Below are 13435 nucleotides of genomic sequence, written 5' to 3' on the forward strand. Positions count from 1 at the left end.
TTTCCCCTTGAGTGTGGCACCTTACAAAGCGTCCTTCCACAATCCCCAAGCCACGGTGGCCTTTTCCTGGTCTGATCGGTTTCCTCCCGGCTGAGTTGGCGCGGCATGGCTTTCCGCTTGGGGAAACGGGCCTTTTTAAAAGCACTGTGGGCGGGTGTATTAACGCCGGTTTGGATTTAGTTCTCTTCTCAAGGCGTGAGGACTCGTCGCGAAGCGGCAGTTTGTTTTTCGGTCCTACGGTCGGCTCCTCTTCAGCCGTGTGGACGAGATCTTCCGTGTCTTTCCCCGTATCAGTGGTCAAGTCAAGAATTTGTCATCTCCCCACACACACACCCCCCCGTCAGCACATTTGTCACCCGGTGTCAGCTGGGAGGTGACTTGAGGGTGAACTCGGCACCTGCCCTCTGGCCGCCTGGAGCCCACAGAGCCCGGGGTAGGGCCGGTCCCACCCGTCTTTCCCCTGAAGGTGGCCCGACGTCTCACCGAGCCCAAATCCTCCATCCTGTGAGCCGAGCCGGCAGGTCCTCCGGTCCCAGCTGCCTGGCTCAGGGGGGCAGGGAATGGGGCAAGTACTGGATAGTCTCTCTCGCTTGGTCGCCCCCCCCCAGGGGTGTGTGTCTGGGTGCGGGGGGGGTGTCTGGGTGCACCCACTGGGACCTTGCGGGAAGTGGGATGCCCCCCCTTGAACTGCCCCCCCCCCCAGCAAGCCCTGATCACTCCCCCTTTCAGCTGCCCTCCCCATCCCCTGCCTTCTTCCCATCCTCCCCCCTCCCAGCACCCCCTGCCTGTCCGCCCCCTCCCCTGCACCCCCTAGCGGCTCATTGGCTGGGCTGCCCCCCCACTCTCTTGTGGGGGGTGCATATAAGAAGCAGGGCTTGGGGGGGGGGGGCTGGTCGCACACAAGTTCTGTCTGCTTCCCAGCTTGGTGTCAGGCAGCTGGTTTTGGGGGCGAGCCTCGGCACCATGGGGTCCCCGCTTTTCTTCCTCCTCTTTCTCCTCGCCAGCTCCACGCTGCGCCCTGGGACCCCCGCGCCCGCCGGCGCCCCCCGGCTCCATGCTCCCCGCCTGGGGAGCCAGGTGAGATGGGGGGTAGGGTATGGTCAGAGTGCCCCTGGAGGGAAGGGGGAATTTGGGGGAGCTGCAGGGATTGGGGAGTTAGGGGGGTCCTGCAGAGATTGAGGAGGGATGGGGGGACTCTTGCTGGAGTTTAGGGGGTACTGCAGAGCTTGGGGGTCTATATAGAGTTTAGGGTGCTCCAGGAGGGTGGTTGGGGTACTGTATAGATTGGGGGGCCCGAAGGAGTTTGGAGGTGCTGCATAGATTGGGGGGATGGAGTTTTGTTGCTGTGTAGAAATTGGGGTGCTCTGCAGGGTTGGGGTACTGCATAGTCTGGGGGGCACCTCAGACGTCATGGGGGGCTGTGATGAAATTCCAGGGCCCTGGGGAAAGTGAGGGGTGTTGCATAATGGGGGTGCACCCCTGGGGAGTTTGGGGGTTGGAAGTGTCCTGGGTGTATGGGGGGGCTGTTCAGAAATTAGGGGTGCCCTGGAGGGAGTTTTGGGTTGCACCCCTGGGGCTTTTGGGGTGCTGCTGCATAGATTGGGGGTTGGAAGTGTCCTGGATGTATGGGGGGGCTGTCCAGAATTTAGGGGTGCCCTGGGGGAGTTTTGGGGTGCCGTGGGTCCTCTGCAGAAATTGGGCGTGGTTAGATTTTTTTGCATAGAGAGGGGTGTGTGCAGAAATTGGGGTCCCCTGGGGTGACAGGGGGGGCTGCAGAGTTTGGGGAGGTGCCCTGAGGGGCTACAGAGATGGGGGTGCTGTGTAGATTGAGGGTGTCCTGGGAGGGCTACAGAGACGGGGGAGGTGGCATGGATGGGGTGTTGAAGGCAGAGATCCTAAAGAAGGGAGGCTGATGCCCAAGGCAGGGGAGGTCAGATGGGGACACCCCGTTTCCTGAGCAGGGTAGACCCTGATGGGAGTCCTGGGGGTGGGCTGGGCAGTCTCCCCTGCCTGCCATTTCTCCCAGGAGCCCCCCAACCCAGCCCCTTTAGCTCTCTTCTCCCTCCCAGAACTCGGCCTGGGTATAGAGCTGGGGTCTGCATATCTGAGAACAGGGGGGCTCTGAGCGCTGTTTTGGTTACCCCCAGTCAGGAGAGAGATTAATTCAGGGAGACTTAGGGGTCACAGGAAGGGGAGGGAAGTGGGGTAGAGCCAGGCATGGGGGGTAAACCAGGGCTTCTGGGTTCTCTCCCTGGCTCTGGGAGGGGAGCGGGGGCTGGTGGTTAGAGCGGGGGGGGCTGGGATCCCGGACTCCTGGGTTCTCTCCGCGAGTGGGGTGGGGCCGGGGTGACTCTTGGTCTCTCTTCCCTCCCCCTCCCCCCAGGCGCTGTCCCGGGCCGTGGTGCTAAAAGCCGTCTCCGGACTCCTGCGCGCTGAGCTGTCTCCCCAGGGTGCGGCCCCCCGCTGGCATCACCCCCCCGCGACCCCCCGGGAGCGAAAAGCCGGCTGCAAGAGCTTCTACTGGAAAACCCTCACCTCCTGCTAGCCCCGCCCCCTGGGGGTCCCAGCCCCGCCCCCTGGGGGGTGCTCTGCTGCCCCCTCCCTTGGTGCTTAGGGGGGTCCCGCTATGCCATGATCAATTCCCAATAAAACCCATTTGTGTGTTTCCTCCGCCCACGGTCTCTATGGTCCTGTCTGTTCCCGCCAGGGTGAGCTGCGAGGAGAACCCAGGAGTCCTGGCTCTCAGGCCCCCTGCTCCAACCACTAGCCCCGCTTCCCCTCCCAGAGCTGGGGAGAGAACCCAGGAGTCCTGGCTCCCAACTCCCCTCCGCTCTAACCACTAGCCCCCCTTCCCCTCCCAGAGCCGGGGAGAGAACCCAGGAGTCCTGGCTCCCAACTCCCCTCCGCTCTAACCACTAGCCCCCCTTCCCCTCCCAGAGCCGGGGAGAGAACCCAGGAGTCCTGGCTCCCAACTCCCCTCCGCTCTAACCACTAGCCCCCCTTCCCCTCCCAGAGCCGGGGAGAGAACCCAGGAGTCCTGGCTCCCAACTCCCCTCCGCTCTAACCACTAGCCCCCCTTCCCCTCCCAGAGCCGGGGAGAGAACCCAGGAGTCCTGGCTCCCAACTCCCCTCCGCTCTAACCACTAGCCCCCCTTCTCCTCCCAGAGCCGGGGAGAGAACCCAGGAGTCCTGGCTCCCAGCCCCCGGCTCTAACCCACCAGCCCCCACTCCCCTCCCGGAGCCGGGGAGAGAACCCAGGAGTCCTGGCTCCCAACTCCCCTCCGCTCTAACCACTAGCCCCCCTTCTCCTCCCAGAGCCAGGGAGAGAACCCAGGAGTCCTGGCTCCCAACTCCCCTCCGCTCTAACCACTAGGCCCCCTTCCCCTCCCAGAGCCGGGGAGAGAACCCAGGAGTCCTGGCTCCCAGCCCCCCACTCTAGCTCCTAGATCCCACTCCCAGGGGAGTGGGATCTAGGAGCTAGAGTGGGGGGCTGGGAGCCAGGACTCCTGGGTTCTCTCCCTGGCTTTGAGTGGGATCTCGCGGGGACCTTTACAGAACCAGCTTTACTCTCTTCCCCCCCACCGTGGGGAGTGGTCCCCTCACTGCCCCCCCTTTCAACGCTCTTCTTTATGGCCCTGGGAGGGTTAACGGGCCTTGGCCCAGCTGGGGGCTCCCCCCGCCCCGCCCCCGACCTTTCGGCTGTTGACGATTAAACATGATGAGTTTTTTCTTAATTTCTCCCAGCAGGGGGGTTCGGGGGGGGCAGGGTGATGAACTCACAGTCCGTCCGTCCCCCCTCCCCACAGTCTGCCTGCAGCTAAACAGGATAGGAATCTGCGCACTGACATGAGTGGGGGGTCTCGGCCGAAGTGTCCGCCCCCCCCCGGGACCCCCTAAACCTAACTCAGGGGGCAGGGGCTGGACAGAAGGGAGGGGCCACTCCCAGCAAGGGACCCTTCAATTTACCCCATTCTCTGCAGACAGACCCCCCCTGCCACGATGTTGAGTTAGAGTGGGGGGGGCCCAGGGAACCAGGACTCCTGGGTTCTCTCCCGGCTCTGGGAGGGGAGTGGGGTCGGGGGGGTCAGAGCAGGAGGGGCCGGGAGCCCGGACTCCTGGGTTCTCTCCCCGGCTCCGGGAGGGGAGTGGGGTCGGGGGGGTTAGAGCAGGAGGGGCTGGGAGCCCGGACTCCTGGGTTCTCTGCCCGGCTCTGGGAGGGGAGTGGGGTAGGGGCCCCAATCAATAGGCTGGAGAGGGGGCCCTCCCCGGAGCTGGAGAAAGGAAAGATACGCAGAGGAGAGAGATGAAAGGCCCCCCCTTCACCCAGCAATGATGGATCAGAGCTGGCGCCTGTGACCTGCTCACACTGTGCCCCCCCTGCCCCCCCCCGCCCCCCGCCACTGCTAATGGGTCTCCCAGCCACCATCCCTGCAGGGACTGAGTCACACCAGTGACAATGTGTGTGTGTGGGGGGGGGCTGGGAGCCAGGACTCCTGGGTTCTCTCCCTGGCTCTGGGAGGGGAGTGGGGGCTGGTGATTAGAGCAGGGGGGGGACTGGGAGCTAGGACTCCTGGGTTCTCTCCCCGGCTCTGGGAGGGGAGTGGGGGCTGGTGATTAGAGCAGGGGGGGGACTGGGAGCTAGGACTCCTGGGTTCTCTCCCTGGCTCTGGGAGGGGAGTGGGGGCTGGTGATTAGAGCAGGGGGGGGGACTGGGAGCTAGGACTCCTGGGTTCTCTCCCCGGCTCTGGGAGGGGAGTGGGGGCTGGTGATTAGAGCAGGGGGGGGACTGGGAGCCAGGACTCCTGGGTTCTCTCCCTGGCTCTGGGAGGGGAGTGGGGGCTGGTGATTAGAGCAGGGGGCGGGGACTGGGAGCTAGGACTCCTGGGTTCTCTCCCTGGCTCTGGGAGGGGAGTGGGGGCTGGTGATTAGAGCAGGGGGGGGACTGGGAGCCAGGACTCCTGGGTTCTCTCCCTGGCTCTGGGAGGGGAGTGGGGGCTGGTGATTAGAGCGGGGGGGGACTGGGAGCTAGGACTCCTGGGTTCTCTCCCTGGCTCTGGGAGGGGAGTGGGGGCTGGTGATTAGAGCAGGGGGGGGGCTGGGAGCCAGGACTCCTGGGTTCTCTCCCCGGCTCTGGGAGGGGAGTGGGGGCTAGTGGCTAGTTTCAGATTCCCCATCACTCACAGGGGGAGCTGACAGCACTCCTGGGAGTGACCGTTGTGTCCCCCCCCGTCCCCCCGCGTTCACACACCGTCCAGGGTCCGCGAGGTGGTGAGAGACGACGCCTTCGTCCCAGCCCCAGTCTGGCGCATGTTTATTGGGGTCGCAAGCCGCGTCGTCCGGCCCCACCGGCCTGGTGAGGAGTGAAGCCTGTATGGACCCAGAGCTTCGACTCACGGGGGGTGGGGGGAACATGGAGGGCACTGGGGAGGGATGGGGGAGATTAAGGGGGGGAAGGATGGAAGGAGGGCTGTGGGGGATGGAGGGATGGCTGGAGGGCTATGGGAAATGGAGGGATGGAAGGAGGGCTGGAGGGCTGTGTGGGATGGAAGGAGGGCTGGATGGATGGAGGGCTGTGTGGATGGAAGGAGGGACGGAGGGCTATGGGGGATGGAAGGAGGGATGGATGGATGGAGGGCTGTGTGGATGGAAGGAGGGATGGAGGGCTGTGTGGGATGGAAGGAGGGACGGATGGCTGTGTGGGATGGAAGGAGGGCTGGATGGATGGAGGGCTGTGTGGATGGAAGGAGGGATGGAGGGCTATGGGGGATGGAAGGAGGGATGGATGGATGGAGGGCTGTGTGGATGGAAGGAGGGATGGAGGGCTGTGTGGATGGAAGGAGGGATGGAGGGCTGTGTGGGATGGAAGGAGGGCTGGATGGATGGAGGGCTGTGTGGATGGAAGGAGGGACGGAGGGCTATGGGGGATGGAAGGAGGGATGGATGGATGGAGGGCTGTGTGGATGGAAGGAGGGATGGAGGGCTGTGTGGATGGAAGGAGGGATGGAGGGCTGTGTGGGATGGAAGGAGGGATGGATGGATGGAGGGCTGTGTGGATGGAAGGAGGGACGGAGGGCTGTGTGGGATGGAAGGAGGGACGGATGGCTGTGTGGGATGGAAGGAGGGCTGGATGGATGGAGGGCTGTGTGGATGGAAGGAGGGATGGAGGGCTATGGGGGATGGAAGGAGGGCTGGATGGATGGAGGGTTGTGTGGGATGGAAGGAGGGATGGATGGATGGAGGGCTATGGGGGACGGAAGGAGGGATGGATGGATGGAGGGCTATGGGGGACGGAAGGAGGGATGGATGGATGGAGGGCTATGGGGGATGGAAGGAGGGACGGAGGGCTATGGGGGACGGAAGGAGGGATGGATGGATGGAGGGCTATGGGGGATGGAAGGAGGGCTGGAGGGCTATGGGGGATGGAAGGAGGGATGGAGGGCTGTGTGGGATGGAAGGAGGGCTGGATGGATGGAGGGCTATGGGGGATGGAAGGAGGGATGGAGGGCTATGGGGGATGGAAGGAGGGCTGGATGGATGGAGGGCTATGGGGGATGGAAGGAGGGATGGAGGGCTGTGTGGGATGGAAGGAGGGCTGGAGGGCTGTGTGGGATGGAAGGAGGGATGGAGGGCTATGGGGATGGAAGGAGGGCTGGATGGATGGAGGGCTATGGGGGATGGAAGGAGGGATGGAGGGCTATGGGGGATGGAAGGAGGGCTGGATGGATGGAGGGCTATGGGGGATGGAAGGAGGGATGGAGGGCAATGGGGGATGGAAGGAGGGCTGGATGGATGGAGGGCTGTGTGGGATGGAAGGAGGGATGGAGGGCTATGGGGGATGGAAGGAGGGATGGATGGAAGGAGGGCTGTGTGGGATGGAAGGAGGGATGGAGGGCTGTGTGGGATGGAAGGAGGGCTGGAGGGCTGTGTGGGATGGAAGGAGGGATGGAGGGCTGTGGGGTGCAGACGCAGGACTCCATGGGGCCCGGAGGGCTCCGGCTGGTTTAGCTCCGTGGCCCCAGCCCGGCTCCCCATGGCCCCGAATCACCGTCCGTCCCCTGCCAGCCTGCGCAGGGCCTCGGCCCCCAGCTCGAAGCAGTGCCAGTCGCTCGCCTCCGTCTTGTCCTGGGCCCCGAGGTGCCGGTACCACACCAGGGCCTGGCTGTTCCACGCCGCCACCGTGAACTTCATCTCGCTGCAGCCCCGGGCCAGCACCGCCTGCCGCGACGGATAGGGGCGGGTCACCGCATGGGGGAGGAGACTTGGGGGGCTGGCTCTGGGTCAGAGAGAAGGCGCATCCATGCACGGACTAATCCCACCAACCTAATCCGGTCCCAGATAATCCTAATCCAGACCAGAATGTAAAGTTTCTCATGTACCAGTCCCTCCTAATCCTAATCCACATTGATCTAATCCTGATACAGAGCAGCATGGGTGATTTCTCCTAATCCAGCCCTGTCTAGTCCTAATCCAGACCTTCCTAATGCAAATCTAGATACCAATCTAACCCTAATCCTTATACAGTTTTCCCAAATCCTACACTCAACCTGTCCTAGTTGATTCTGCCCTCTAATCCTAATCCAGACTCATTGTCTCCTTACCCTAATCCAGATTCCACCATCTAATCCTAATCCTTTCTTGACCTCTAACCCTAATCCAGATTCCACCCTCTCCACCTTATCCAGATTCCCCCAGATAACACTAGCCTTAATCCACTCTCCTCTTAATCCACTCTCTATCCCTTATACCAATCCAGATTAGTTTCTTACTGAGCCCTGTCATCCAAATCACGCCTACAGCTTGTGATGAAATTGGGGATATTTGGAGCGCCTCAGTTTAACAAGGTGGTGAGAGAGGGTATGTGGTTGCCGGGACCTCCAGACAACAGCCTAGAGATGGGGGTTGCTAGGCCCGAGCTGGGTGCTCAATAAACCCTCCTGTTTTTCGGTGGCTGGGAGTCGCTCTGGTCTAGAGAACAGGGGGGCACCATTCCCTCTGGGAGTGGAGGCCCCGGGGGTCCAGAGCGAGGGGACTCCTTGGGGTGGCCCACAGCAAGAGACAAGGCATGCTATGGCTCGGAGAGAGAGCACCCCTGAGAGAGAGTGGAGCCCCGAGAAGGGCCGTCGCCCTGAAAGGGGTCCCCCGCAGGGACCGCACGGGGCCAAGAGTGGGCATGAGTCCATGACACGGCTATATAAATATATTCCGAACCCAGGGTTCCTTTATCTAACTAGTCATAATCCAATCAAGAAAACAAATCACATCCTAATATTAATCCAGACTGTGTTTATCTAAATGTAAACCCAATTCTAATTCAGTCCATTTTATTTAACCTGACATTACCTAGCCCAAATCCCAAACCAGACTTCTTGTTCTATCCGAAATCTACCCCTAACACCAATCCAGACTGCTTAATCTATCCATGGTCTGACTCTAATCCTAATCCAGACTCCTCAATCTATCCCCAGTCTATCACAATCCAGAGTGTTTAATCTATTCCCATTCAACCCCTAATCCCAATCCAGATGGTATAATCTATCCCCAATCTACCCCTAATCCCAACCCTGACTGATTAATCTATCACCAATCGACCCCTAATCCCAATCCATATTGATTAATCTATTCCCAATCAACCCATACTCCCAATTCAGACTCTTTAATCTACCCCATTCTACCCTAGTACCAATCCAGATTCCTTAATCTATCCCTAATCTACTCTCAATCCCAAACCAGAATGATTAATCTATCCCCAACCTATCCTCAATCCCAATCCAGACATATTAATCCATCCCAGCCTCCCCTAATCCAGCTTTACTGAGAGTGGCACCTTGAGGGCATGTCCCCCGGGGCCCGCTGCTGACCCCAGTGGGGGGCTGCCCCACCCCCTCTGGGGTGGGGTGAAGGAGAAGGGGGCGGGGTTTGTGCCTGATCACCTGACACTCCAGCCCAAATCCCGTGTGCCAATCCCCTCCCCTCATTGGGGTTGGCTGGGGGGAGAACCTGGGGGGTGGGGCAGAGGGAGAGGGGTAAAATCTTACCTTAGCCATTTCACTCAGCAGCTTCTTCCCGATCCCCCGGCCTAGGGAGCCAAAGCCCGGAAAAGGGGGGTTACAGCTCGTTTGGGTCCAGATGGGCACTGCCCTCCCCCCCACAATCAGCATCCATAGTCTCCTCCCCTTCTTTCCCCCGCAAAACCGGGGTGAATGAGAGGGGAACCAGCCCTGTGAACGCCCGCGGAGTGACTCCTGATTGACTCTGGATTGAGCGAGAGGGAAACTGGACCTGTAAATGACAGTGGAGTGACTCCAGATTGACAGCGTTAGTTCACATTAAGAGGACACAGCTATCATAGAAGATCTGGGTTGGAAGAGACCTCAGCAGGTGTCTCGTCCAACCCCCTGCTCAAAGCAGGACGAATCCCAACTAAATCATCCCAGGCAGGGCTTTGTCAAGCCTGACCTTAAAAACCTCTAAGGAAGGAGATTCTACCACCTCCCTAGGTAACGCATTCCAGTGTTTCACCATCCTCCTCGTGAAATAGTGTTTCCTAATATCCAACCTAGACCTCCCCCACTGCAACGTGAGACCATTACTCCTTGTTCTGTCATCTGCTACCATTGAGAACAGTCTAGAACCATCCTCTTTGGAACCCCCTCTCAGGTAGTTGAAAGCAGCTATCAAATCCCCCCTCATTCTTCTCTTCTGCAGGCTAAACAATCCCAGCTCCCTCAGCCTCTCCTCATAAGTCATGTGTTCCAGCCCCCTAATCATTTTTGTTGCCCTTCGCTGGACTCTCTCCAATTTATCCACATCCTTCTTGAAGTGTGGGGCCCAAAACTGGACACAGTACTCCAGATGAGGCCTCACCAATGTCGAATAGAGGGGGACGATCACATCCCTCGATCTGCTCGCTCTGCCCCTACTTATACATCCCAAAATGCCATTGGCCTTCTTGGCAACAAGGGCACACTGCTGACTCATATCCAGCTTCTCGTCCACTGTCACCCCTAGGTCCTTTTCCGCAGAACTGCTGCCTAGCCATTCGGTCCCTAGTCTGTAGCTGTGCATTGGGTTCTCCCGTCCTAAGTGCAGGACCCTGCACTTATCCTTATTGAACCTCATCAGATTTCTTTTGGCCCAATCCTCCAATTTGTCTAGGTCCTTCTGTATCCTATCCCTGCCCTCCAGCGTATCTACCTCTCCTCCCAGTTTAGTGTCCTCTGCAAACTCGCTGAGAGTGCAATCCACACCATCCTCCAGATCATTTATGAAGATATTGAACAAAACCGGCCCCAGGACCGACCCTTGGGGCACTCCACTTGATACCGGCTGCCAACTAGACATGGAGCCATTGATCACTACCCGTTGAGCCCGATGATCTAGCCAACTTTCTACCCACCTTATAGTGCATTCATCCAGCCCAGACTTCTTTAACTGGGAGATGTCATATTTCCCCACCCCACCCCCCGCCCCCGCTTTGTTTTCCACATCCCTGTTGCCTGGCTTCTTAATCATTGACAGACTTGGCGGTGCAGATTATCGCCATGATCTGAACAGACGGGGTGGAGCCTTCTGGGGCCATCATCCTGAGCGGGTGGCCTTGACCCTTGGCTGAGCAATCCTGGCTTCTGGAACAAACAGTTACAAAACTCACCGGCTGAAATTCTTCCTTCTCTCTTGACTGCAAAGTTGATTCCTGCTGTTCACTCCACTCCAGAGTCAATCAGGAGTCACTCTGGAGTCAATCAGGAGTCATTCCACTGGAGTCACACTGGGGCTGATTTTGCCTCTCACTCCCCCTGCTCCCCATCCTCTCCCCCGCCATGGCTCATTCCCCAAAGGACGCAGCACGGCACCCTACCTCTGAATTCAGAGACCACATATAGATTCTCCAAGTAGACAATACGGCCTGTGTTCACACTGTAGCCAAAGAAGAATAAGACGTAGCCGATTAGGCGACCTGGGGGAGAGAGAGGGATCAAACAGGGGCCAGCCACTGTGGGGTAGGGATGGACTTGGGGGAGGCGGGCACCACACAGGACCTGGGGTCCAGGTCCGGATCCAGCGAGAGGCGGGGTTGGATCTGGTTTAAGATGGGGATAAAGCCACAGAGTCAGAACTACTCTGGGTTCACACTAGCTCAGGATCCAGATCGCTGGCTCCAATGGAGTGACTCTTGATTGACCCCGGGGTGAATGAGATGGGAATTGGCCCCATTGACTCCACTGGAGTGACTCCTGATTGACACCGGAGTGAGCTAGAGGGGAAGCAGTCCTGTGCACTCCAGTAGAGTGACTCCTGATTGACACCGGAGCGAGGATTATGAATTTACGTACCTTGCTTGTCTTCTTGCTCCGGGGCCAGTTCTGCTACGAGACATTGGTAGAAGGGGTCCCCTCCAAACCCGTCAGCCCTCAACACTACAGGGAGAAATGGAGCAGACAGACAACAGGTGTGGGGAGGAGTTTGGGGGGGTGGTGGGAAGGATGGGGAGGGTCAGAGGGGTTGGGGAAAACTGGGTGTTTGGGGGAAGTTTGGGGGGAAGGTCAGGAGGGGACTAGAGGGGTGAATTTGGGGGAGGTTTCCAGGGAAGGTTGGGAGGTCAAAGTGAGTGGGGGGGATCAGGCTGAGTTTGGGGGTGTCCCCTCCTCACACGCAGCCCCCCATTGTCTGGCTCACCCTGGGAGTTGATTGTCACCTCGTCCAGCAGGTTATGATATTCCGCAATCTCCTGGGGGGAACAAACAGAGTCAGAGACCCCGGGAACGAGCAAGACTCAGGGTAGGTGGGGGAAACCCCAACACTGTGGGGTTAGATAGATGGACTGTGGGGTGTTGTCTGGGGACGGAGAGATAAGATTAGCCATGTAGGAACGGACAGATGCGGCAAGGCATTGATGCATTAACAGAGCACGGACTGTTCTCCGCCTCTGTGGAAACTGAGGCACAGAACATTTCCGGGGGGGGGCAAACTCACTCAGGAAGGGAACCCCGGCTTCCTGATGACCCCAGCAGCCCCCGCCCCTGCCCCACGGCAGCTCACGCGGATCATGCCCATGACGTGGTCGCAGTCGGTGCTCTTGGCCGGGCGGACGACGCACTCCATGGCCACCCGGGGCCGGCGGGCGATGGGGCTGGGTGTGGCCTTCCAGCCTGCCACCTGCGATCTATATAGCGCAGGGATTTACAGCCGTCCACGCCCTTCCCCCCCGCCCGCTCCCCAGCTGGGCGGGATCTGGCTGCCGAGCTGGATCTGGGCGGTGTGGGGGGGATTCCCAAGTCTGGGCAGCCGGCGGCTCGGATCAAACCACACGCTGGAGGATGGGAAGACAAGCGAGCTGGGCACCGTGCCATGGGTGAAAGATCCCGTGTGAACCCCTTATTTCCGCCCCCCGCCGCCGGGTCCTGATAAGCCACTGGTAGCTGGGGTGGTAACGAGGGAACACCCCCCCACACCCCACCGGGGAATCAGAGCTCTGAGAGCTACCTCCGGCCTGTGGATAATTCCCACTGGGGTGGGGGAGTCCCAGCCACGCCCTGTTCTAACCACCAGCCCTCACTCCCCTCCCAGAGCCAGGGAGAGAACCCAGGAGTCCTGGCTCCCAGCCCCCCCCCCCCCACACACACACACCATTGTCGCTCTGGGTGGGTAGTGGAGGCTGGTGGGTTAGAGCGGGGGGGGGCTGGGAGCCAGGACTCCTGGGTTCTCTCCCCAGTTTTGAGTGGGGTTTCGCAGGGCCCTTTATGGAACCAGCTTTGCTCTCTCCCCCCTGTGACGAAGTGGGAATGTTCTTAATGGTTTCTCTGAAGACTGGGTGGGTGCCTCAGTTTCCCCTAGGCAGTTCTTAAGTATCTAGGTGGCGGGATAAGGGTGTATGATCGTCACAGAGCCCTAGAGGGCAGGTGTGTGCAGGGGTCTGCACAGAGAACGGCCGACACCCTGTCTCCTGGCAAGTGATGGCCCGGGCCCCCTCCTCTGCAAAGGTGCCAACTGAAGGGGTTGGAGAACAAAGGGATCAGGTGGCCTCCTGGCCGGGGGAGACGGCGGGAGAGAGCTGGGGTGGAGAGCGGGCTGGGGAAACGGAGGGAGGGCCAGATGGGGCTCTGGCCTCCCTGCCCCCCGAAGATGGACCTGACTGAGGGGTCCCGTTCTCTGCACCTACAAGCTCTGTTTTAGACCATGTCCCTGTCGTCTAATAAACCTTCTGTTTTCCTGGCTGGCTGAGAGTCCCGTCTGACTGCGGAGTTGGGGGGTGTTCGGATATAGCTATTCAGGCCTGTCGGTGAAGGCCTGTACGCTAAGAATTTAGGCGTGTTCTTATCACTTGGCTAGTTAGGGGTATAAAAGGAAGAATCAAAATCACGGTCTGCTGGTGTAAGGGCCTTCTCTTACCGTGACAGTCTGAGGCCCTAAGATCTTCGGCTAAGCAACAGAGGCA

The 13435-nt window shown here is 59.7% G+C and overlaps 1 protein-coding gene across 3 annotated transcripts; it reads right to left on the reverse strand.

Annotated features, from left to right (window-relative positions):
- Positions 1–5299: 5299 nt before the first annotated feature.
- On the reverse strand, positions 5300–12359 carry LOC140904156 (thialysine N-epsilon-acetyltransferase-like). Of its 3 annotated transcripts, none has more exons than XM_073326468.1 (6): positions 12040–12359; positions 11677–11728; positions 11334–11417; positions 10859–10957; positions 9036–9076; positions 5300–7273 (listed from the first exon to the last, which is right to left on the reverse strand). In XM_073326468.1, exons 1-6 carry the CDS (start codon positions 12100–12102, stop codon positions 6827–6829), a joined length of 786 nt encoding a protein of 261 aa, XP_073182569.1. In that variant the 5' UTR covers positions 12103–12359; the 3' UTR covers positions 5300–6826. The 3 variants fall into 3 exon arrangements, with proteins under 3 accessions (XP_073182569.1, XP_073182570.1, XP_073182571.1); XM_073326470.1 differs by having other exon boundaries at positions 6947–7215; XM_073326469.1 differs by lacking the exons at positions 11677–11728; positions 12040–12359 and having other exon boundaries at positions 10859–10917; positions 11334–11418.
- Positions 12360–13435: the final 1076 nt, after the last annotated feature.

This window comes from Lepidochelys kempii, chromosome 28 (assembly GCF_965140265.1).
Source record: "Lepidochelys kempii isolate rLepKem1 chromosome 28, rLepKem1.hap2, whole genome shotgun sequence".
Classification (NCBI taxonomy): Eukaryota; Metazoa; Chordata; order Testudines; family Cheloniidae; genus Lepidochelys; species Lepidochelys kempii.

Excerpts from the sequence above, each read along its gene's own strand:
- LOC140904156 (XM_073326468.1), bottom strand. The coding sequence starts at position 12,102 with ATGGAGTGCGTCGTCCGCCCGGCCAAGAGCACCGACTGCGACCACGTC. Across the intron at positions 11,729-12,039 it reads ACGTCATGGGCATGATCCGC|GAGATTGCGGAATATCATAA; the intron begins GTGAGCTGCCGT and ends TGTTCCCCCCAG. Across the intron at positions 11,418-11,676 it reads GGTGACAATCAACTCCCAGG|TGTTGAGGGCTGACGGGTTT; the intron begins GTGAGCCAGACA and ends TTCTCCCTGTAG.